The sequence below is a fragment of the Aquarana catesbeiana genome, linkage group LG01 (genome assembly GCF_042186555.1).
Source record: "Aquarana catesbeiana isolate 2022-GZ linkage group LG01, ASM4218655v1, whole genome shotgun sequence".
In the NCBI taxonomy this organism is placed as follows: Eukaryota; Metazoa; Chordata; class Amphibia; order Anura; family Ranidae; genus Aquarana; species Aquarana catesbeiana.
The window spans coordinates 349,467,040-349,493,768 of NC_133324.1; the positions used below are offsets into that span (position 1 = coordinate 349,467,040).

Here is a 26,729-nt window from a genome sequence, read left to right on the forward strand (position 1 = left end):
CATTCATCCATTAAGAGATGCATTACAATACATATGTTTAGGTCCACCTGAGTTGGATTTGTGCCATTAGTCTTCAAACCAGTCCACAGAAAATGTACAGACTGGATTTGAATAAAGTAGTTTGAATACAAGTTAATCTCAACTCATTACAAGAGGAAGAGTAGATCAACCAAATTGGTAAGAGAACGGGTTTGAGGGACACGCATGGGTTGCAGATTTTTATTTTTTAATTTGAAATAGTTTTGTATTTTTTTTAAATTATGGTATCAAATGAAAAACAAGGAAACAAAAAGCAGTGTACATAGATCCCTAAAACATTTTATTATATAATCTTGAATCCCTCATTCCGGCAGCATGAGTTTTCACACAGTACAGTATACCGTGCAGTAATATGGTTTGATCTGAACATTGACATTGGGCCTATATAATTGTTTATTAACTTGAGGTGTCCTATAGGAGTTCAGATAAAGTGGATTGGGGTTTTATAGCATTGGTACATGTTTTGGTGATACTTGGGACCAAAGGTTTATGTGGGTGGGAGATGTATAATTTACAGAAGGTCTAAAATGTCAGTGAAAGGGCCAGTTGTAAGAAATTGGGGCTTAGGGCAGAGTAAGGGGTGCATACATCCCCAATTCCCCCAATCTCAAACTGTAAGAGGGGCATCATAAGTAACAGGGCCCTACCTATGCCCTGTAATTGGTGAAGGGGGGGGTGGGGGGCACCTATACGATGCTTGATTGGTCTTTAGATAAACTTTAAAACAAGGAAAATGTCCAGCTAGTAAGGGATAGTGAGCAATCATAGCAGCACACAAACAGACGCAGTAAGCATATTTCACACCCTCATCACTATTGGTCAAAGGTTGGCGATTATACGTAGAAATTGTTCTCACAAGAGAATTTCCTGTAGCCCACTGCAACCAATCAGAATCCTTTTTTTTTTTATTTTAAACTCTACATGGAAGAAGTAACAGTTGGAAGGTAATTGGCTTCTATGGACAATAAAAACACTTTTCATACATAAGTCTTGCATTTTGTTTCTTGATTAAAACATCCCTTGACCACATCCACCACTAGTACTCCCATTTAAAGGTAAAATATCTACAGTGGTTATCATAAATTTAGCACATGTATGCTGTATTGTCAGAACTATGCGAAGTTGTAACACATCTCTTATTAAGATGCCTCTTTCATTTGCTCCTAAAATCTGCCTAAATTCCATTGTGTTTGAGTATTTGTGAGTAAAGCCTCGTACACACGATCAGATTTTAGGCAGGGAATTGTGTGGTGACAGACTGTTTGCCTAAAATCCGACCGTTAGTAAGATCCATCAGACAATTGTTGTCCAACTTTCCGCCAACAAATGTTGGATGACAGGCTAGTAAATTTTCGGTGGACAACGGTCTGTTGTCATATTTTCGTATCGTGTGTACACAAGTCTGTCACACAAGTCCAAAGTACAAACACGCATGCTCAGAATCAATGCTCACCAAACACGACATTAGCAGAAGGTGCCCAAAGGGTGGCACTCAAGAGCTGAAATTCCTCTTAGTACGTCACTACGTTCGTGTTTGTTGGCCGACAATTGTGTACCGGTTGTATGCAAGACAAATTCCTGGCACACACCCTTCAGACAAAAGTCTGCCGAAAATCTGATCATGTGTACGAGGCTTTAGTCTGAATTGTGGTTTATAAGTCAGCATGTGCAACAGTGGAATTAAAGCAGAACTACTGCTCATTCACTCCTTGCCCCAGCCTGTAACTGAGGTGCATTTTTTATCGGTACCGGATCTGACTTCCTCAGTCCTTGCTAAGGTGAGGATAACTTTACCTTGTCCTGCCCCCCCCCCCCCCCCCCCCTTCCTGCCTGGCCTGCAGCCTCCTGAGACACATCATACATCCCAGGAGGCTGCAGGACCAGTCTACCTGTGCCACACAATCTTATGCATGTGATGTAGTTAGGAAGTTACAAGGTACAGTGCAGCCTCATCAGCACACATCATTGAAGAAAAAAACGTACTTATTTACAAATTTTATACCAGAAACTAAGAAAAGCATTCTTTAAAATTGTCGGTCTTTTTTTGTTTGTTTAGCAAGAAATAAAAAACCCAGTAGTGATTAAATACCATCATAAAAAAGCTCTATCTGTCTCAAAAATGATAAAAACTTAATTTGGGTACAGTGTTGCATGCCCGCGCAATTGTCATTCAAAGTGCGACAGCGCTGAAAATTGGCCTGGGAAAGAGGGGGTGAAAGTACCCGTTATTGAAGTAGTTAAAGTCTGCAGCTACAGTATTTGTAGCTGCAGACTTTTGATTTTTAAAATACCGGGTGAAGTTCGTGGTGCCAGTGAAGTCCATGCATTCAAAACGGTTGATTTACTAAGGGCAAATAGTCTGTTCACTTCCATTTAAATTTTCCCTTACTTAATGAATGAGGTGAAGCTCTGCTGATTTCCATCATCGTTATGCAAGCAAAAATACTGTTTTTATTTACTATGCACCTAATTTTTCTTTTTCTTTGTGAAAATTAATTTGCAAAGTAAGAAAACTATTTGCCTTTAGTAAATCGACCCCAAACCTCAAATAACTAGAAACTGCTTTTTTAACGGACTGTTTTTAAGACACTGCAGTATGTGTGCGCATTGTAATGCAAAGCTTTACTTGGATAGCTTTGGGGAAAAGTGTAGTAATTTCATCATCCTATCAGATCATTGTCATTTGCCTTCTTGATTCTTTAATACTGCCTTTACCTAGCACATTTAGTTCCTTATAGGTTGTAGACCTTACAGGAAGTTTCCTACAATGCTTGTCAAAAGCTTGTGCCAACATACTTGATTACACAAGTAGCTTCTAGTCTTATGACCTAAACTAGGAATGGCTGGAAGCAAATGTCTGAAATCCTTGTATCCTTAAAGTGAAAGCATGTCAAGGGCATTGACAGAATGACAAATCTTCACATGACAGAAGAAATAATGTGAATTTTAAGGGGGATGCATGAACATTGTTGTGTGTTGTTTTTTTTTTTTTTTTTTACCAAATACTGGCTTCTTTTTATTGGGGTGATGACTATAATTAATAGGTGAAACATAAGTGGTCTACCATTATCTACTGCATATCTGTCATTTGTTAGGAAATAATTAGTCCACTGATGTATATTGATTTTAAGATACACATATACCACGGATTGAAAGCGCTGATGTGTGAATGGAAAATTGCCGGACTCGCATTTGACATGCCATTCATTTTAATGACACCTCAAATCGCAGAACAGGTCTTCTGCATTTGTCGCACCATAAATCGCACTGCAATCGCGGCAACACACATCGCGGGAAGCATGACGCCCCAAAAAAGTTCAGGAACTACCTTTGGGGCGACATACTTCCCGCGATGCGTGTTGCCGCGATTTATCGCACGACAATCCCGGCAGACCCGCGCCACAATTTGAGGTGTCCTTCAAGTGAATTGCATGTCAGATGCGAGTCACGCGATTTGCCGTTCACATATTAGCGATTTCAAATCGTGGGCAGATTCGTGGCAAATCTGTCCACGATTCAAGACGCTGAAGTGTGAATACAGCCTTAAAGTGTTACTAATATCAAATATTTTATTTTTAATAAAATAACAAACATGTTATACTTACCTGCTCAGTGCAGTGGTATTGCACAGAGTTGCCCCGATCCTCTTCTTCTGGGGTCCAAGGTGGCAATCTTAGCTCCTCCTCTTCTTTTGACGGACTACCATAGCCAGCCACTGGCTATGGGGAGAGCATAGTCTTTGCGTCCCGACCCATGTGTCTAGGGAGCCGCGCTCCATAGACTTACACAGCGGGACTTAGGCCCGCCCCCCCACATCCTATTCACTGCATCTGATTGACAGCAGCAAGAGCCAATGACTCCTGCTGCTGCTCGAATGCTGTGTAAAGAGGAAAAGAGAGGAGAATAGATGCAGCTGTGCACAGCGCTGATCTCTTCTCCCCTCTCTTCTCCTTCACACAGGGGAAGGGGGGCACAGAGAAACTGAAAACGTTTTTTACGTTACAGTGTTACTAAACCCAGTAATATGAAAATAGTTCATCTGCCCCCCCCCCCAGTGCTCACAGCGCCCACAGCTTATTAATCTTCTTTTTACATTAAAATATTGCCACTATATACCTTTTTGGTTGATCTGTATACCACGGTCAGAGATAAACTGCACAGTTTCTCCAGTGCTGAGGGTTCAGGTAGGAGGAGATTTCCACTACAGCCTGTATACACGCCCACATATGTGATGTCAATATCATGTGACCTGGCTAGCTCTGAGAACAAGTAAATGTTCTCTTCAGCATAAAAGACACAACTGAGCATGTGCAGGTTGGCTACCCTGCCTGTGTTAGCTGGCTTTCCCCAAATAGACAGTGCAGAAGGGAAGGATCTGTGCATACAGGATAAAACAGCCTTTTTACACAATGCAGAGGATTAACCCCTTAAGTTCCACATTGAGTATAATAAGCATGCTATGCTGCATATACAGATAGATTTTACTGTTGTGGGTTTAGTAACACTTTAACCACTTCAGTTCCGGAAGGATTTACCCCTTAATGGCCAGAGTACTTTTTGCGATTCGGCACTGCGTCGCTTTAACTGACAATTGCGCGGTCGTGCGACGTTGCCCCCAAACAGAATTGACGTTCTTTTTTTCCCACAAATAGAGCTTTCTTTTGGTGGTATTTGATCTCTGCAGTTTTTATTTTTTGCGCTATAAACAAAAAAAGAGCGACAATTTTGAAAAAAATAAAAAGCAATATTTTTTACTTTTTGCTATAATAAATATCCCCCAAAAATATATAAAAAAACACATTTTTTTCTCAGTTTAGGCCGATATATATCCTTCTACATATTTTTGGTAAAAAAAATCGCAATAAGTGTATATTGATTGGTTTGCGCAAAAGTTATAGCGCCTACAAAATAGGGGATAGATTTATAGCATTTTTGTTATTATTTTTTTTTATTAGTAAGCGATCTTTATCGTGACTGCAACATTATGTATGGCGGACACTTTTGACACCATTTTGGGACCATTGTCATTTATACAGCAATCGGTGCTATAAAAATTCACTGATTACTGTGTAAATGACAGTGGTAGGGAAGGGGTTACACACTAAGGGGCGATCAAGGGGTTAAGTGTGTCCTAGGGAGGTGTTCTAACTGTGGGGGGGATGGGCTTCCACTGACATGACAGTGATCACTGCTCCCGATGACAGGGAGCAGTAAATCCCTGTCATGTCACTAGGCAGAACGGGGAAATGCTTGTTTACATAGGTATCTCCACCGTTCTACCTCTCCACACCGCAATCGCGAGCCGCCGGCGAACATCGAGTTCCCGGGACCCGCGGGCATAGCAGGCAGCAATGCTAACAGATAACAGTCCAGACGCAGAAAGTACAGGAAGTTACTAGTTCACAAGATTTCTGGCTGGATGAACAACTACTTTTTTTTTTGAGCGGATATAATGAAACGTTTCCAATATTTTATTCAAAGTGCTTATTAACCATAGGCATAGCACACTGTGCATGTCTTTTATAAAAACGAGGCATGTAAATACCTTTTTAGAACGATCTTTAGGCCGGTCACGTGACTTGCGGCTGCTTTACATCTCCGATACATGGCTTCTGCAGGAGGGGCCGAGATCTCCCTGACGTCAGCTGGGGAGATCACATGGCCGCTCAGCCCCTCCTGCAGTAGCCCTGGAAACCGACTGAGAGTCACGTGACCGGCCTGAAGATCGCTCTAAAAAAATATTTACATGCCTTGTTTTTATAAAAGACTAATACAGTGTGATATGCCTGACTATAATAGAGGGGGTGGCAGTGACCGTTTATAATTTTTTAATTTGTACTAATAGCTGTGGGGGGGAGGGGGGCGGTGACAGAGGCAAAGAACAGGGACCTGACAGGCAAGGAGGAGAGAGGAGAGCAGGGTGCGGATGACAGAGGGACGTACGCTGACCACGGTGGTCTGGGCTTAGCACCCCTTATTATCGTGGTCAGCGCAGAGAGGGGATACAAGAAGTGGCAGGATCAGCCAGGTTTTTTACATTTTAGAGGTGGACAGATTACACAGCACAAGCACTGTGCTGTTTAATCTGCTTTAAGGGACTAGGAGCTATATTTTTTTTTCTTTGGCTTAACAAACACTTTAACAGACCATGACGAAGCAAATAGAAGAAAACTATTGTTAAAGTTTACATACAATTTTACCAAGGTAACCAAATTGCCGTCAAACATATGTTATAGAAGAAAGTATGATCAAATGTATTTTACGAAATGTGTGCTTACTTACCAGAGTGAAATGTTACCTAAATATTTTCCTGACACCATTGATGGCTTGGCGTGACAGTTTTAATGGGAGTGTAAACAGGGCTGGCTGTGATACTTTTACACTTGCAGCAGTTAACCAAAACCCAGTATAATGAAGTATAGGTTTTAGCGCTTTGCTCAGTGGCCTCGTATTCCTTTGGCTTAATGCCCCCTTTGCTGCCTGCCATGTGTATGTGTACATAATATATCAACTCACAGCCTGTGTATGCTTAGTCTCCATTCAACTTCATTCCAGTGGGAGACGCAGTCTGTCACTTTTAATAGGGACAGCTTCTGTTTGCAGTAATTCTGGCAGGTGTATTATCTTCATACCATCTGTTGTGTGCATGCTCAGTGCCTATGTTTCCTCACCACCCGTCATCTATCTGTATATTAACACAGTAGCTGCCATTAAAAGTTTTATTTTTATTAATTTTTTTTATTATTCCCTATAGAGATAGTTTTAAACTGGATATTGTGTATATCTGCATTACAACAATGATATTATTCTTTCAGGCTATAGATGATTTTTTAACTCCAGAATCAACAGCTCAAAGGATTTTGCCACCCAACTTTGTAAAGCCAGTGACTGATTCACATCCTCATAGGGACACAGTGGACGTTCTAAATGAAGCAACTCCTCCAATTTTGAAGCCAGCGCATTCCCATCTTCGAATACAGAAGGATGGCTCCGTTAGTCCTGGTGGCTTGATTATGGCAGAGACTTCTTCAGATGAGATGAGGCCTCCCGTGTCGCCACCATTTGTGGCGTATTATACTGGAACAAGCTCGCGCCAACGAAGCCATGGCCAGAAATGTTCTAGAAGAAAACGAGACCTAGTTTTGTCTGTAAGTATGTATAGTGTATGTCTAGGAAATCACATTTGTCTTACTGAGTAAAAAAAATACATTAAAGTGTTTGTTACCCTAAAAAAATAAAAATAAATCCTGTTCCCTTAATCGCTTCCGGACCGCCCACCGCATATACACTGCGGCGGTTTTGTGCACGCGGTGTAGGGGGCGCTCGCTCACAGAGCGCTGCTCCCGCTGTGATTGGACACAGCGGGAGCCAATCAGCGGGTCCGGCGACCGATCGTTCAGTGGAGAGACGGAGAAGCGGTGTGCCTTTGTGAACAAGGCAAACCGCTGATCTGTCAGGGAGCAAAAGAGATCTTGTGTTTCAATTAAGCTGAAACACAGATCTCTCTTTTTCTCCAGTGTATGCGTCCCCCCACACAGTTAGTAAGCACCTCCCAGGGACACATTTAACCCCTTGATCACCTTTGGTGTTAACCCCTTCCCTGCCAGTGTCATTTATATTGTGGCCATGCATTTTATTTAGCACTGGTCCCCAAAAAGTGTCACTTAGTGTCCAATTTGTCCGCCGCATTGTCGCTTTCCCGCTAAAAATTGTTGATTGCCGCCATTACTAGTAAAAAAAATTAAAAAGTTCCTAAATCTATCCCATAGTTGTAGACGCTATAAGGTTTGCGCAAACCAATCAATATACGCTTATTGTTTTTTTTTTTTTTTTTTTTTTTTTTTTTACCAAAAACATGTAGCAGAATACATATTGTCGTAAATTGATGAAGAAATTTAGATTTTTTACGTTTTTTCATTGGGAATGTTTTATAGCAGAAAGTAAAAAATATTGTTTTTATTCAAAACTGTTGGTCTTTTTTGTTTATAGCGCAAAAAATAAAAAACACAGAGGTGATCAAATACCACCAAAAGAAAGCGCTATTTGTGGGAAAAGGGACATTCATTTTATTTGGGCGCAGCGTCGCACGACCGCGCAATTGTCAGTTAAAGCAACGCAGTGCCGTATCGCAAAATGGTCTGGTCAGGAAGTGGGTAAAACCTTCCGGAGCTGAAGTGGTTAAAGCATGTTAAACAGCACAGTGCTTGTGCTGTGTCATTTGGCCCCCTGTATAACCTAAAAAAACCTGGCTGATCCTGCTTGGTTCTGCCCTCCCCCCTGTAAACTGACCACAGTTTATCATGGCTGCTGAACCCTGACACCGTGGTCAGTTTACGTGGCTCCGTCATCCGCAGCCCTGCGCTGTCCTTCTCTGTCCTCTTCTCCCCCCTCCCTTCCTGCCTGTCAGCTCAAGACACTGCCTGCCCCTCCCCCCTGCTGCTTTAAAAACTATAATCTATTCATAAATAGTAAATATGCAAATAATGGTGCGCTTATTCAACACTGTAAACTATATAACCCTGAAAACTGTATATTATCTCCACAGCTTAAGTGAATATAAATAAAGTGCAACATTGAAAAACCACAAAAAAAATATAAAAAAAACAATAAAAGTCAAAGTATGCAAAGAAAGTCCTAAAATTGTGATGATTCTGAAGTGAGCAGATATCCTTCTCCCTTGCAGGTAAAAATGTAATTTATGCTTTAACTTAAATGTTTATTTACCACCACCATCCAGAACAGAATCCAGAACATTCCCAAATGGCGTTCATCCAGAAAACTAGAAAGTACAGGAGACTGGTAAAACTAAAGTGAACTCAGTAATCGTAGTTCTCAACAATCAAAGCACTTCATCAGAAGCTGCATTTGTCGCACTGTTTGAGCAACATTTCGAGAAACCGTTTTCCAAAGAGAGCGTGTGTACTTTATTATCGGAGTTGATTTCCTTGACTATCGAGGATCTTCCTACACTTTTAAACAAGGCTTGAATAGACCCTGGTGGGTCTTTCTTTGAGGTGAGCGGCCAATTCACTCAAAGGTGGATGGTGGTGGTGATTGCACATTTATGTTAAAGCACAAATTGCATTTTTACCTGCAAGTGAGAAGGATATCTGCTTTTTAGATTTTTTTATGTTTTATTTTTACACATTATTTATATTCACTTAAGCTGTGGAGATAATATACAGTTTTCAGTGTTATATAGTTTACAGCATGGGTGCCCAACATGTGGCCCTCTGATGTGGCTCGCGCCCTCTTGCTCTGGGATGGTGGTGATGATGGCCCTCTTGCGCAGGTTGCCGACCCGCCATCCCAGAGCATCAGTGTTGTGAATGAGGCCGGCGGTAGAGAAAGCAAGAAGCTGAAGAGCCACATAAGCCAATGCTTCCTGTATAGCACCAGCTCCTGTCACAATCGATACCAAATGCACTCTGCATGGGACAGCAACAGCCGGGGAAAACTGAATAGAAGACTGTTATTAAAGGTAATCACAGTGTATATATGGGCATATCTGTTTTGCAGTGGTTACTAGGCTGCTTTCAAACGAATCCGCAGGTGCAGTGCACCTGCAGGTTACCTGCACTGAGCCATAGACTTCTGTTTATTACCTGTGGGTTTGGTGCGCTTTCAGAAATTGCACCACACCTGCAGGATATAATAGAAGTCTATGGCAAAGTGCAGCTAACCTGCAGGAAAGCCACAGGTGCATGTGGTGCATCAGTGTGAAAGCAGCCTTAGGACCCAATCGGACCCTCCATTCACCTCTATGTCCATTTACCCCCGCTTGCCTCCAATCCAATCCGCTAAAAAAAAACAGAAGGGGATCTGTCCCCTTCCATCTGGGCGGATTGAATTGGAGGGCCCATAGAGTAGCATGGGCTGTGCCTGTGTCTGTTCAGCATATGTAGCGTGGAGACAGACCCATCATCCACCCATTCCACTCATTTTGGCCTGCGACCGGTTACCAAGTCGCTTCAGTGGCCCTCACTCTTCAAAAGGTTGGGCACCCCTGGTTTACAGTGTTGAATAAGCGCACCATTATTTGCTTATTTACTAATTATGAGTGTGAGTTCACTTACTAAATGGTAGCAGCTGTTCTTGTTCACTTTAATATAATTCACAGTTTAAAGTATAATTGCATAGCAGCGCATACGTTTTTTCTATAAATTATAATCTATTCATCTCATCCTCTCTGTTATATAACAATATGTGTCCCAGTGTCTGATCTATATATAAAAAAAATGCTGATTATACCTTATATCAGATCGTCTCCTCGGCTCTCTCTCTCCTCTCTACTCCCCTCCTCCTGATGTCAGCGGGAATTCTTGGCCCCGCCCGCTATAGCTGTCAGCCAGGGAGAGGAGGGAGTCGAGGAGTCACGTGAGCGTTGAGACGCTCTGATATAAGGTATAATCTATATAAAAAAACAGTGTAGCGCTGGATTATAAAAGAAAGCGCATATAATAATATATGCGAATATACCAAAACCCGTGAAATTTAGAAGTGAGTAAATGATGAAGACTGTGTATCACTATTCTGAAGTGATCAAGCACACATGTGTAAAGATCATAAGTGACTCTAGGAAGTGTTCAAATAAACCTATGTGTGTTTGAGAACCGTGAATAATGTGAACATATACGTATATATAATGTGGATAAATTATGTGAGCCAAATATCAACATAAACAACAAAGGTCAATGCCGTGATGATTGGCAGTGTATAATCAAGAAAATATGTCAGCCAATTGACGTTGATTATTCCAAAGAACTTATGATACTCAACAATATTGAAATTGTTAGTTAAACGGACACAAAAGAATCATATGCTATAAATAAAAATTCCCAGACATGGTGAGAAATAAATGGAATGAATGGATGAATTAGGACCAACCCAAAAAGTTCATATACTGCAAATAGGTGTAGAGTCCCAAACTTGGTGAAATTTCAACATATATTCCGATTCAGTGTTCCACTGCAACTGTAGCCCACCACCAAGAGAATACAGCTGGAGGCTTACCGGACAGCCTGCGACCACCCTTATTCAGGGGGGTCTAAACAGGCTCAGTAGAGATGTATGGGTCCAGTGGATATCTCCTAGAAGGGCTCCATAGACATTCTGCCAATTGCACAGGAAGATATTGCTTGTGGTCACCGGGTACTCTCCAAGGGTGTTCCTCTCATGGCAAACCGAGGGGTTTCCAGGCAAAGTACAGCAATAATTGTCAGCAGGTGCCCCAAAAAGAAAAAGAGGACTCCGATAGTGCAGACCAATCTTACTACTTTATTTAAAAATGATACCAACAAATAAATCTAAAAACTAAGCTTCTGACAGGGAATAGTAACAAAAACGAACTCCACCGCCGTTTAAAATCAAATCGCGCATTGCGCGACACGAGCTCACGTTGTGACCCTACGGCCGTTTCGTCACAACTGACGTCATCAGGGGTACGTGGCCACGCTCGCGCATGCGCTATAAATACACAAGCGCTGCAGCGCCATAGCTCATTCATTGGCTGAGGGGGAACAAGGGCGGACATCAATCCGGTGCTGTCAATCACTCCAGCACAGTGAGACCGCCCACACATGCATACCTCCTCCTTAATGTAGATAAAGGAATATTCACATGGGGCAGGACCATGTATTACACTGCCATCTAGGGGTTGAAAAAGGGCGGAACCAAAACGTATTCCAAAATGAAATGAATACTCGTTAAATGTGTAGACAAACAAGTATTCCTATAAAACGGAAGTGTGTATTACACACTACCATCTGATGGCTGGAAAGAAGAAGCAATCACCAATATGGGGCCCATTAAAGTGCATAAAGGGAGGTACATTAAAAATACAGGTGAATTTAAGTTCTCCATCAGCCAAGACCTGTCACAAATTTAAATAAAATAAAAATTGTGGATACAAACATACTTACAATATGTAAAAAAGATAGTGATAGTGTGTATCCAAAGTGAGGACACTTTTATTTGCCCAAATATGTAAAAACGTATATCTAAAAAAGGAATATATATTTATTTCAAAATCATCATCACGGGAATTTCTTTCAACTATTGTTAATAAAACAATTGATATCCCATTCTATGTTCAACCCATTGGGGGCATGAGAACCAAGTTTATAGATCCAGCTTGTTTCGGACCTGGAGATGGTTCTTTTTCCATTACTGCCCCGCCAATGGGGAACATACTTCTCAATACCGATAAACACAGTTCCCTTAGGATTCCTGTCATGTACTGCATCATAGTGCCTAGAGACACTGTGTTTATCGAAGCCCTGCTTGATATTGGTAATATGTTCTGCCAACCTCACGTTAAGTTTCCTAATCGTACGCCCAACATACTCCAACCCGCATGGGCACCTGAGTAAATACACAACACATTTGGTTGTGCATGTAATAAGTGATCTAATGGGGTATGTGGCACCTGTACCGCTAGATGTAAACTCCGTTATTCTTCTATCTCTTAGTGAGTTGATACTGCAAACATTACATCTCCTGCAAGGGGAGAACCCTTTTAAATCACCAAAAAACATAGGGCGTTTAGGTGGAACAGGAATATTCGGTGCTAGCAGATGTCTAAAACTGGTGGCTCCCCTAAATAAAATTTGCGGTTTATCCGACAAAAGGGGGCCCAAAATTCGATCGTTTTTAATGACAGACCAATGTTTTCTAATTATCCTTTTGATGGCCCAATGTTGGCTTGAATAGGTCTAATCTGCATTTTTTTTTTTAATATAGATCAGACACTGGGACACACATTGTTATATAACAAAGGGGATGGGATGAATAGATTATAGTGGCTTAACAAACACTTTAACTGTAAACGGTCATTTTATTCTATGTAAGATCTTTAAAGTGGACCTTTCAGCAATCTTACAAGTGTACATAAATACATTCCTGGCATGTCACAATGTACAGCAACAGTATTTTTTTTTTTTTTTCGTTTTTTAATCATAAGAAAGCAGCCTTTGCGCTCCAGGCTGTGCCTAGACTGAGGTGATGTCAGATTGCTGCAGGCAGGACGAAGCATTTCCTCTCTCTTCTCTCCACCATTTATCAGACTTCATAAAATTGTAGTAAGTCAGGAAGTAAATGGCTGCAGCAGGATACGGTCTGTTGATTTGAGAATACAATTTTAATTGGGTGTTTCATCTTTAACCACTTGACCACTGGGCACTTAAACCCCCTTAATAACCAGACCAATTTTCAGCTTTTGGTGCTCTCACATTTTGAATGACAATTACTCACTCATGCAACACTGTATCTTTATGAAATTTTTGTCCTTTTTTTCACACAAATAGAGCTTTCTTTTGGTGGTATTTAATCACCGCTGGGTTCTTTATTTTTTGCGCTAAAAAAGACCGAAAAATCTGTAAAAAAATGCATTTTTCTTTGTTTCTGTTATAAAATTTTGCAAATTAGTAATTTTTCTTCAAATATTTTGGCCAAAATTTATACCGCTACATATCTTTGGTAAAAATAACCCAAATCGGTGTATATTATTTGGTCTTTGTGAAACTTATAGAGTCCAAAAGCTATGATGCCAATATCTGAAAATTGATCACACCTGAATTACTGACGACCTAATTTCTTGAGACCCTAACATGCCAGAAAAGTACAAATACCCCCCAAATGACCCCTTTTTGGAAAGAAGACATTCCAAGGTATTTAGAAAGATGCATGGTGAGTTTTTTGACACTGTTATTTTTTCCCACAATTCTTTGCAAAATCAAGTTTTTGTTTTTTTTTCTATTTTTTTTTTTTTTTTTTCACAAAATTGTCAGGCAGGTTATTTCTAGTAATTCTGCTATTACTGCCGAGTATGGCGATACCACATGTGTGAGACTTTTACACAGCGTGGCCACATACGGAGACCCAACATGCAGGGAGCACCTTCAGGCGTTCTGGAGCACCCATGCCAATTCTGACATTTCTCTCCTACATGTAAAAATCATCATTTATTTGCTAGAAAATTACATAGAACCCCAAAACATTATAATAGTTTTTTTTAGCAAAGACCCTAGAGAATACAATGGCGGTCATTGCAACTTTTTATCTCGCACGGTATTTGCGCAGCAATTTTTCGAACCCGTTTTTTTGGGAAAAAAAACAGTTTTGTGCTTTAAAAAAAAAACAAAACAGTATAGTTAGCCCAATGTTTTTGCATAATGTGAAAGATGAAGTTACGCCGAGTAAATAGATACCCAACATGTCACCTTTTAAAATTGCACACGCTTGTGGAATGGCGCCAAACTTCGCTACTTAAAAATCCCCATAGGCGACGCTTTAAAATTTTTTACTGGTTACATGTTTTGAATTACAGAGGAGGTCTAGGGCCAAAATTATTGCTCTCGCTCTACCGATCGCAGCGATACCTCACATGTATGGTTTGAACACAGTTTTCATATGTGGATGGGACTTACGTATGCGTTTGCTTCTGCCTGCGAGCACACGGGGACAGGGGCGCTTTAAATTTTTTTTTTTTTTTTTTTTTTTTTATAGTTCATTTTACTTTATTTTAGTTTGACGCTTTTTCCCCCCCCAAAAATTTTTTTTAGCACTTTTATTCCTATTACAAGGAATGTAAACATCCCTTGTAATAGGAATATGGCATGGCAGGTCCTCTTTACAGTGAGATATGGGGTCAATAAGACCCCACATCTCACCTCTAGGCTGGGAAGCCTAAAAAAAAAAACAGATCCTGGCGTCGATCGTAGCGGTGAGTCGCTATGATCATTCTTATGGTGTAGGGAATCGCCGGCTGAAAAAGCTGATATCTGAATGATGCCTGTAGCTGCACCCATCATTCAGATATCCCCGCACAAAGTCAAGGACGTCGTATGACGGCGGGCGGGAAGTGGTTAAAACGCATTTTTTTTTTTTAACACAAAGTTATCCATTTATACAATATTTCTAACACATAGCATGTACATACCAAAAATGACACCCCAAAATAGATTCTCTTACTCCTCCTGAGTACGGCGATACCACATGTGTGAGACTTTCACAGCCTGGCCACATACAGAGGCCGAGTACAGCCGAGCATGGCTGGGTATGGCTGAGTATGGCAGGGTATTGCAGGGTATCGCCGAGTATGACTGGGTATGGCAGAGTATGGCTGGGTATCACCGAGTATTGCAGAGTATGGCTGAGTATGGCAGGGTATTGTGGGGTATGGCGGGGTATTGTGGGGTATGGCAGAGTATTGCAGAGTATGGCGGGGTATTGCAGAGTATGGCTGAGCATGGCTGGATATGGCAGAGTATGGCTGGGTATCACCGAGTATTGCAGAGTATTGCGGGGTATGGCAGAGTATTGCGGGGTATGGCAGAGTATTGCACTGTATTGCGGGGTATTGCACTGTGCATTGAGGGATGGCTGAGCATGGATGGATGGCAGTTGTCACTGAGCAGCGCTGTGGGCACTACAGATGCAGCCCACAGCGCTGCTGCCATCCGATCCCTCCCCCTCTCCGCTCACAGTGTTCCGATCGGTACAGAGAGGGGAGAGAGGAACCGGCATCATGAGATGACGCCGGTTTGTTTACATGTGATCGCTCCGTCATTGGACGGAGCGATCACATGGTAAACGCCCACGATTAACGGCCATTTACCGGGGTCACGGATGCTGTCGGGTGCGCGCCCCAGGGGGCGCGCGAGAGCGGAATCCTGGGAGGACGTCGATGTATGCCCTCCCAGAGTTGACCAACCGCCCTGTAGCCTTCATTTGGCTATGGGCTGGTTGTTAAGTGGTTAAAGTGATATTAAACCTTATTTTCTTTTTAAAACTAAAATAACAAACATGTCATACTTACCTGCTCTGTACAAAACCAAAGCCCCGATCTGGCTTTCCCTGGGAAAAATCACTGGGGGCACCTGTGCATGCTTGCTTCCAGCCTCTTAGTCTGCCTCTATTGAAGTATGTTCATTGGAGGAGAGCAGGCTGAGTTCCCAGCATAGCTAGAAAACTGACCACAGTATTCTCTCCTGCTTAGTGTGGTCAGTTTTTAATAGTAGAGAAGACCGGAACACTGGGGATTTCACATAAAGGAAGCAATACAAAGAGAACAGGATAGTTTATCATACAAGTACATGGTACAGCAGGCCCCTATCAGGAATATTAAGTGTTAGGGTAGCAAATGCTTTAAGGTAAAAAAAACCTTGAGGCTTTAGAACCTCTTTAAGCCAGCATCTCAGTGTAAGAATGAAATACTCTTCGTAATACCTAAACAAATAAGCGCCGCCCTTGTGGAGAGAAAAGAAGATGGGCAGCACAGTGGTGTAGTAGCTAGCACTTTCACCTAGCAGCAATAGGGTGGCTGGTTCAATCCCGACAACGGCTCCATCTGCCTGGAGTTTGCATTTTCTCCCTGTGCCTGTGTGGGTTTCCTCCCACACTCCAAAGACATGCTGGTAGGTTAATCCTATCCGGTCTATCAAATTGGCCCTAGTATGTATTTGTATGTGTTTGTAAGCGCGTCGGGACCCTACGGGGTAAATGACCGCGCTATATCAAGGTGCAACTCAACTCAAGATGAAGGTGTTTGGGGGAGTATTGTTGTCTGCGAAAGATAGAAAATACCTGTAAGCGTTATGCCCCGTACACACGGTCGGACATTGATCCGACATTCCGACAACAAAATCCCCTGGCTCAAACTTGTCTTGCATACACACGGTCACACAAAGTTGTCAGAAAATCCGATCATTCTGAACGCCGTGACGTAAAACACGTACGTCGGGACTATAAACGGGGCAGTAGCCAATAGCTTTCATCTCTTTATTTATTCTGAGCATGCGTGGCACTTTGTGCGTCGGATTTGTGTACACACGATCGGAATTTCCGACAACGGATTTTGTTGTCGGAAAATTTTATAGCAAGCTCCCAAACTTTGTATGTCGGAAAATCCGATGGAAAATGTGTGATGGAGCCCACATACGGTCGAAATTTCCGCCAACAAGGTCCTATTACACATCTTCCGTCGGAAAATCCGACCGTGTGTACAGGGCATTACACTTGCATGCGTGGGCTTGCCATTAAAAAATATATCTGATGCTAGGTATACTGTAATAAATTCAGTCATTTCAGGACAAATATATAAATAAACATGATCTGTCAATGTATTCCCTCTAAATTAATTTAACCTTTTTAATTCTGCGGCTGTATTTATTCAAAATCTCATACTGCTATGCCACATAATAGCTAAATCAGGCTTACTGTGGGAGTGAATTATATTTATATTATATTTATAAATGTATTTATTTTTTGAATTTATTTTATTTATATTTATAAATCTGTGTGTATAAAAATGTGGGTACCTGCTTCTCTATTTGGTCTGCAATCTTACACACCATACACAAGTTACATAAATGGCACGCTGCGCTTACCCTATGTGTCAAATCTAAAGCTATAAGCTCATAAATACGGTACATATATCCCATACTTATACACTTTGAAAAAGAAATCCATGCTACAAAGTCCATATATGCCACACAATATGGGACATATATAGTATGTGTATAGAAAAGTCTGTGCTAGAAAGTGCATTCGAATTACATATGTGCTTTCTGATGATGCCCTGGATGTGACGAAACGTGCAGGCGCTGGAACTTCCAGGATTGCATCACTTTTGCTCTTTGGAACACACACTGGCTCCAGTTAGGATCAGAGCAGTGGCATTCCTAAACACGGTATTCACACAGGATTTTATAATAAACAGTGTTATGCTATGAAGGTTTTTGGCTTCCTTTTTCATGTATGCTGTTGATATAGAAAGCACCGTTTCCTGGATAGTGCATGATTTTACAGCTGATCAGAGGCATTAAGCACATGTTGACCTTCTTTAGTATACACTCAGAGGGTTAACTGCTATCGGTGAGTTTTGTCCCAGGTGGGGACACTGATGGTGGCAGGAGCTGGAGGAATCTTTTGGAGTTACAGGCACAGAGCACAAGTCATCTTATTGTGAAGTTTTGTGGCACCTTTCTTGCACAACTGCACTTTGGAACCAATGGAATGCACTGTTCATTAGCTTTTTTGCAATTGTATTTTGTTTGCACTTTTCAGCACAGACTTTTTTATACACAAATAATATACAGTATGTCCCATATATATGGGATATATGAGCTTTGTTGCACGGATTTCTTTTGCACAGTGTGTATCGGATATATGAATTTTTATTTATGAGTTTATAGCTTTTGATTTGAACACATACTGTAGGGTAAGCGCAGATTTCCATTTATGTTACTGCGGGAGTGTTTGCAAGCAAAGCTTATTGAATTGGAGGGAAGGGGCGGAGCTAATTCATGTGTTTTACATTTGCTATCTTTGGGTACATGCGTATAGGCCTTGTTTTCTTACATGTGCTGTGTGTTTGAAGAACACATTAAATGCAGATTCTAAATTAAGTTACTTCAGTGGTGTAGGGTGTATGACTGTCCTGAAGATGTATTATCTTTTATTTTTTTATTATTTTTATCGAGTATTATTTATTTTGACAGAGCAGCAAAAAGTGGCAACAAAAAAAGAAAAGGTCACCTTAAAGCGTTACTAAACCCACAACAGTAAAATCAGTCTGTATATGCAATAAAGCATGCTTGTTATACTCGCTGTGATCCTGATCCTGGAGAGCGCATATGATCAGCACAGGGCCAATCAGCATTATCCAGACAGAGGGTCATGGGAAAATGAAAACTCCTCCTACAAGCCTTAAGCAGACAGTGATAAAAGTCACAAGGCTGCTCTAACTGCTGATGAGAAAGGCTATTTAGCAGTTTATATTTAGCAGTTTATATTTACTACAACTATTGCATTTCCATGTTCTGTGGGAGAACAGATATAGTGAATGCGGGGTCCTGGGTTTGGTGACACCTTAAAGTGGTTGTTAAGCCACTATCTCATCTTTATATCATCTCCCCTGTCAGATAAAAAGCTGCATCCTAGTGCCTGTGCTTTTTAAAAAAAAAAAGATTTCTACCTGTTTTAACAATGTCTTGCAGCAATAAGTTGACTCCAGGCTCTCGGCTCTCCCCGTGTGATATCTCCAGTGAGCGGGGCCGAGATTCCCCTGCTGATGTCAGCCAGGGAGGCAGAGAGGACAGGAGAAGAGAGCCTGGAGTCATGTGATCGCTGGAAGATACTGTTAAATCAGGTAGAAATCTTTTTTTTAATAAAGCACAGGCAGTAGGACACAGCTTTTTATCTGACAGAGGGGATGATATACAGATCAGTTAGTTTTGAAGCAGTGGGGAGAGGAGCAGATCAGCGATATTGGGAAATGACAGGCAGGGAGGGTAGACAGAGGAGACACGAGAGCTGCAGATAGCAGCGTATGACAGAGGCACGTACACCGACAACGGTGTCAGGGCTCAGCAGCCCTGATGTATCAGGAGTCAAAATACAGGGGGAAGGTAGAAACTGGCAAGATCAGCCAGGTATTTCAGGTGATAGAGGGGGCCAAATGAAAGAGCACAAGCACTGTGCTGTATAACATGCTTTAAAGGAACAGGATCTTTGTTTTATTTTTTTGGGTTAACAAACGCTTTAAGTTTGCAACAAAACAACAAGTGGTAGGTGTTCTAGAAAACAGAGACCTACTATCTACAAAACAGTCCATCCTAACAAACAAACCCCCCACCCCCCGACCCTTCCCTTGTCCCCCCCATATTCAAACTCGTCTCCCTTCTACCCTTGCAGCCCCAAAAGGACTGAATGAATGAATAAAGTGATACATATTTATTCATAGTTCAGGTACATAGTAATTGGATGACTCCTTTAGGCTAACCAGAGCAATAAGTACCATGCTAGATGGATTCACAGATATTATCTCAAACATATAAAAAGTAGAGGACGCTAGTGGTCTGGGAATGTATTTGACCTACATCGGGTTGTGTTTTTTGAACGCAGCAGATGATCCTATTAGGATGCATTTGCAGTGCAGAAGATACGGCTTTTGCTGAATTTTGCATTTAATTGCATGCATTTCAGCTATGATATGTTCAAATGCAAAAGCAGCATTTGGCAAAAAACACCCATTTACATGAGCCCTAATATAGACTAGTGGCACCAAGTCTACAGAATTGCAGGTTTTGAAGCATGTCATAGCCTTTGTAATGCCTTGCTATGCTAGAAGAGTTGTAATGATTGGGGCAGAATTGAACCTGCATTACTTTACCAATCATTCAGCAATGGTTCATATATGTGTGTTTCTGCTGTGTATTTGGCTTTGTTGCTAAATGTAAGTAAAAGGTTAATTGCTTACTGGTCTGGATATGTTTCCATTAAAAAAAATAGCTCCGTAATAGCATGTGATGTTATATTGTAGACTGATTTGTAAAGGAATCAAGGTAGGATATGGAGGAACATAGTGATTTCACAACAGCAGGATAGCCACAGCTTGTCTTCCTTTGCTCTAATAAAGATACCACAGGTTATCAAGGAAAAAGAAAAAACATTTTTTTTTTCAGTCAGTATCTATATCCTCTGTGTGGTAACTAAATAGAGCTTGCTGTTGTATTTCATAAAAGTGCCACAAATAAAAAGAAATGATTTAGTCAAGTACACAGCTAAACAAATGCCACAATCAATAGTGTGGAGGAGCCAGACCGGTTAAAGACAATTTGTAATTTATTGTTGTACAGTACTGTGGGAGTCTGTAGTTTTGCACTCTGTTCTTCGCTTTAGTAACACAAAAATACCAGTTTAAATTTTTTTTGAAGCAGCATGACCCAATAAACCAAAGTCTTACTCACAGCAGTGTTTTTATATACTAAGCCAATGCTTTCCGCCTGCACAGTAACTTCATCTAAAATAAGAAAAAATGTAATACAATCCCACATTTCTAAGTAGCTGTAATTGAATATAGAATCATTTTAAATTGTCAAAACTTGATTACATACAGTGCTAAAATACTAAGCACTACTAATACATTAATATTACAAATATAAATATTATAAACATTTACTTACATAGTTTGTAAGGTTGAATAAATGCACCAGCCCATCCAGTTCAACCTGTGTGGGTGTGTGACTATTGTTTTCTATATCCCTGTAAATTGTGTTCGCCAAGAAATACATCTAAATGTTTTTTGAACTTAGCCACACTCTCCGCTGGCACCACCAACTGTGGAAGGGAGTTCCACATCCTTACTGTCCTAACAGTAAAAAGACCCTGCACAGTTTAAGATTGAACTGCTTCTCATCCAGCTTAACTGTGTGCTCATGTACTTAAACCAGTGCCAGTGTCCAGAAACAGACCTGATAACTAATATTATTATTATTATTATTATTACTACAGGTACTTATATAACACTGTCAATTTACGCAGCGCTTTCACATTAGTCTCTACTCTCATGGAGCTTACAATCTAAGGTCCCTAATTTGCATTCATACATACACATACTAGGGCCAATTTAAACAGGAGCCAATTAATCTACCAGTATGTCTTTGGAGTGTGGGAGTAAACAGGAGTACCCGGAGAACACCCATGCAAGCACAGGGAGAACATGAAAACTCCAGGCAGGTAGTGCCATGGTTGGAATTCGAACCAATGATCCTAGTGCTGCTAGGCAGACATAACCACTTGGCCACTGTGCATCAGCTTTAAAGCTAAACTCCAGGCACAAAAAAAAAAAAAGATATAAATCCACTTTGTGTGCAACAAATGCCATTCTAAAACTAGTCATGACATAATTACTGTGCTGTACATAGCTTGCGCAGAGAGCAGAGCTGTGGGAGGGGCCCATTAGGCCCAACCCACTACATGTGTCCTGCAAAAAACTGCAGGAAGGGGTGGAGACAAGACCAGTCACCCAGCACAAAGAGAGAGAGCATCAGTGACGGGTCTTTATTACAGGAATCTCCTGCACATAAGTGAAGTTTCACACAGAATTACTGAACAGATCTGGAAGAAATACACAAAGCACACCAAGATTCAAGGAAGAATACACAGGATTCTTGAATTTAGACAATACTTTCTTACCCTGGATATCAACTTTAAGTAATCTGCTCAATAATGTGCCGTGCAAAGCCTCCGTATATAAATGAACAGATGAATCTCTGCTCAAATCACTCACAAGTGCTTCTCTTGAAAGCCAAAAAACTCACCATCCCTCTATTATATACTAATATATACCCTTATGCAGGAAGATATGTCCTTTCAGTGTATATCTATCACAGTCTTCCTTTATTCTCAAGTGGTTTTATTATATCAGCCATTTAGGAGAAAAAGATGCATAAAACAAACTTGTACAGTGTACTAGTTTTTATTTAACAAATACACCAGTGTAAAGAAATCTCACATTAAAAAGCAATTACTGCTTACATGGCACTTGTAATCAAACATGAGTGATGATGTCCCATTCACTTCCCAACTTATCTAATTTTTACCAGACCAGAAAAAAAAGTGTCATTCCTATAGAAACATAAATACACCACTCTCTAAATACTTCTAAAGGTGAGGTCATAGAAGCATACAAAGTAACCTTCCAGGTACCCCAAAAATGGAAGCATGCAGATAACATAAGCCGAAATAGAAAATGAAGGTGTTTTTATATAGCATGAGTGGGGTGTCTGGATCACAAGACTGGCTTTCAAAAGTTCTGAATGTGGCAGATAAAGCAGTTTACATGTTGTGGCAGGTAGGGTCCGTACCACTGCCTAAAATGGCGCTCTAGGCCAGATTTTCTAGGAAACAAGCACACTAATGATGCAGCTGTGTGCTGGGTTTATGTAGGAGCCAGAGGTAGAGGTGAGTGGCCTCACCCTCCCAATGGGGTCAGTGTATAAAGGGAGCTGCGAGGGGCACATCGCCTAATACTGTCCAGGTCAGGACAGACAAAGGCCGAGCCTGTGAGGATGTAGCAGCTGGGAGCTGCAGGAGAAACCAAGTTCACAAAGGTACAATGTTTTGTGCACAAGCACTGGGACTGTGTGTTTGAGGGTCTGGAGGACCAAGGCAAGAGGCCTGAGCAGTGTAGCTGCAAAAAAGATGTTTATCGCATTGATGATGAGAACCCCTGCGTGAGAAGATATCATGTGAACTTTTGTGGGTTTTTTTTTTTTGCTTTGTTTTAGCTAAAAGTGGGCAGAAAAAGCCCTGAAACTTACTTCTGTCGTAGACTAAATGCACTATTTGGTGTGACCAATGAGCTACAAATTCCTCAACTTGTTACAATGTATATATTTCATCAGTGTATTTGGCTGTTTTTTTCTTAAAGTGTTACTAAGGCACCTTTCAGACTTGTGCGACAAGTCGACCCCATGATTTCCAATGATAACCATTCATATCTGTGCAACTTCAAGTTGTCCCTGTACTACTTTGGTTTGACTTTGATGCTAGTTGAGGTCCATAGACCTCAAGTTTACACAGGCATTCCCTGAAATCGCATCAAAATTGCATCAAAATTCCAGCCGTAATATTGCGCGACTTTCAAGTCACGGCAGTGTGAAAGGGGCCTAAACCCACAACAGTAAAATCAGTCTGTATGTTATACTCACTGTGGGACCTAAGGAGTTAATCCTGTCTTTTCTGATCCTTCCCTTCTTCCACAGTCCCCAAACCATCTCCTGATAGAACAAAAGCTAGGGGACAAGCTGCACATGCTCAGTTTGGTGTGTATTGCTAGAGAGTTTTTTCTTGGGAGAGTGCATGTGATTGGCACAGAGCCAATCAGACTATCCAGACAGAGGGTCAGAGGTCCAGTATCTTCATAGGACAGTCAGAGGGGAATGAAAACTCCTAAAACCAGACACAAATAGAAGTCACAAGACTGCTATGCACTGCTAATGAGAAAAGGTATTTAGCAGTTTATATTTACTAAAACTATTGCATTTCTATGGTCTGTGTACTGTGGGAGACCAGATATAGTAAATGCAGGGTCCTGGGTTTTGTAACACTTTAAGCTCTGCTATAAGAGAACCGTTGATTGTTTGTCATTACACTTCATATTAACTGTACTTATTATTTCTTTTTTAGAAACTGGTGCATAACATTCACAACCACATTTCTAATAACAGGCGCTTCAATGGCTCAGAAAGGTGAGGATAACTTTGTGTGTCCGATGTCTAATATAATTTGCAGTAGACAATTTAGTAGTAAACATGCATGCCTGTGCCAAGTGCCAACATTTAGAAATTGGTCTTTTCACTGTGTCTCTGGGAAAGTATGTGTCTGCAGGCCACAGGTATGTAAATCTAAAACTGATCAATTGATAATTTGGCTTATACATGTTTTGATCACTGTGTTATATTCCATTGCAGCATCAAGTCATCATGGAATATTTCGGTTTTAAAATTCTTGGTGGAAAAACTGAAACAAGAGCTGGTGTCCAGTGCCAATCATTACACCGACAAGGAACTCAAAGGTAATGCAGCTACCATTCAGCATATGTATACACTGCTTTTGTAAGATTCACAGCCCAAACATTTAAATGTCACAACCAGGCTTTTTAAACTGTTAATGTCCTTGTTTGAATAAAAAAATATTTATTTTCACAAAATTTTCATAGAAAGATAGTTGACCCACCTGGGATTTGAAGGGGAAGTCCAGCCTAAGCTTGTTTGGCTGGACTTCTCCTATGGGATCACAGGAGTGCAATTCGTTTTGCACTCCTGTGACCCGTTTTCAGCAGAGAGCAGACTGAAGTCCGCTCTCTGCTGATGTCACAGGAATCAGTCCAGGCACCGCGTCATCCCGACAAAGTCTGGATCTGCCAGGTGCCTGGACTGACACCTGTCTCAGCCTCTTAGAACCGCTGAGAGCCTGAGACGTCTGCTTCCCGCCCCTCCACAGAACAGCGCTTCAGTGAGCGTGGAGGAGCAGAGCGGAGAGATGCTGATTGACAGTCAGCAGCTCTCTGCTCGGGGAGCTGTGAGAACCGAGCCATCGGCGATGTTCGATCGCTTGGTTCTCAGTGCAGAGATGCCGGGGGTCAGGTAAGTATGATCCTGGGAAAAATCAGATTCCCATACTTCTCTGTTAACCCCTTCCCGCCGACCGTACGCAGATATGCGTACTCGGCTTTCCGGGGTTATACCGGGATGATGCCCGCAGCTGCAGGCATCATCCCGGTACCGTTGTTTCCAGTGGGCGATCGGCTACCCGTGTATAACAACCGATGCGGCTAAAAGCCGCTCGGTTGTTATACCGGAGGAGCGGGAGGGGACATCTCCCCCCTCCCGCCGCTGTTACCGGGCCTCCCGTGCGATCGGGAGGCCCGGTGTCCAATCGGGAATCTTCGGCGGTTGGGGGCGGGCTGGAACGAAGCTGTGAGCGGCTTCGTTCCAGCCTCCTTGTTGTAAACGCGGAAGCGACGTCATGACGTCACTTCCCGTTTACTCGCTGCCAATGGCGCCGAATTTAAAAAAGTACACAGTATTCAGAATCGCCGTTTTCGGCGATCTGAATACTTTGAAGTGTAAAGGAGGGATGGGGGGTCTTTTAGACCCCCCATTACTCCATAAAGAGTACCTGTCACCACCTATTACTGTCACAAGGGATGTTTACATTCCTTGTGACAGCAATAAAAGTAAAAAAAAAAAAAAAATTTTTTTTAAACACAATTTTAAAGTAAAAAAATAAATAAAATAAATAAAAAAAATTTTTTAAGTGCCCCTGTCCCCGCAAGCTCGCGCAGCGAAGAAAACGCATACGGAAGTCGCGCCCGCATATGTAAACGGTGTTCAAACCACACATGTGAGGTATCGCCGCGATCGTCAGAGCGAGAGCAATAATTCTAGCCCTAGACCTCCTCTGTAGCTCAAACCTGGTAACCGTAAAAAAATTTTAAAGCGTCGCCTATGGAAATTCATAGGTACCGTAGTTTGTCGCCATTCCACGAGTGCGTGCAATTATAAAGGGTGACATGTTTGGTATCTATTTACTCGGCGTAACATCATCTTTCACATTATACAAAAAAATTGGGGTAACTTTACTGTTTGGATTTTTTAAAATTCATGAAAGTGTCACTTTTCCAAAAATTTGCGTTTAAAACACCGCTGCACAAATACCGTGTGATAAAAAATATTGCAACAATCGCCATTTTATTCTCTAGATTCTCTGCTAAAAAAATATATATAATGTTTGGGAACTCTAAGTAATTTTCTAGCAGAAAATACGGATTTTAACTTGTAAACACCAAATTTCAAAAATAGGCTTAGTCATGAAAGGGTAATGTGCCTTTCTAGGCCTATGATGTGAATGTATAATAAATATGTAAAGCGCTGCGTAAATTGACGGTGCTATACAAATACCTGTAATTAAAAAAAAAAAATCTTTAGCATGCAATCAAACATACACCAAGCTACACAAATGTTTTTTTTAAATGACAGTTTGTAGGCAGACATCAATTACCCTGAAAATGAAAATTCACATATATAATGATTAACATTGGTTGTAGATATAGATACATAATGATACTAACATTCTTGCAAAAATAAATATGACTCCGCAAGTATTTTTAAGAATTAGCCCAGTCTATTGGTCACTAGGACATTGTAGCTGTATGAAATAAGGTAGTTATTCACATGCAGGAGACTCCCTCTAGTGTTGAAAAAATTGTAAAATACACAAGCCTAGTCTGCACTGCTGTGTGGTTGTATAATCTCAGCTTTTAAAGTGCATGTAAAGGAAAAAAAAAATCTTGAGTTTTGTATAGGAGGATTGGATTAGTTTTTATTGTTGCTGTGTCCTCC

The 26,729-nt window shown here is 41.2% G+C and overlaps 1 protein-coding gene across 3 annotated transcripts in view; it reads left to right on the top strand.

Annotated features, from left to right (window-relative positions):
- LG01H14orf93 (linkage group 01 C14orf93 homolog) overlaps nt 1-26,729 on the top strand; it is a 74,661-nt gene that overhangs the window by 25,452 nt on the left and 22,480 nt on the right. For all 3 annotated transcript variants that reach the window (XM_073632438.1, XM_073632430.1, XM_073632445.1), the window contains exons 3-5: nt 6,855-7,187; nt 24,013-24,074; nt 24,297-24,400. In XM_073632438.1, the coding sequence (XP_073488539.1) occupies nt 6,855-7,187; nt 24,013-24,074; nt 24,297-24,400 (499 nt within the window). The remainder of the gene's footprint in view (nt 1-6,854; nt 7,188-24,012; nt 24,075-24,296; nt 24,401-26,729) is intronic.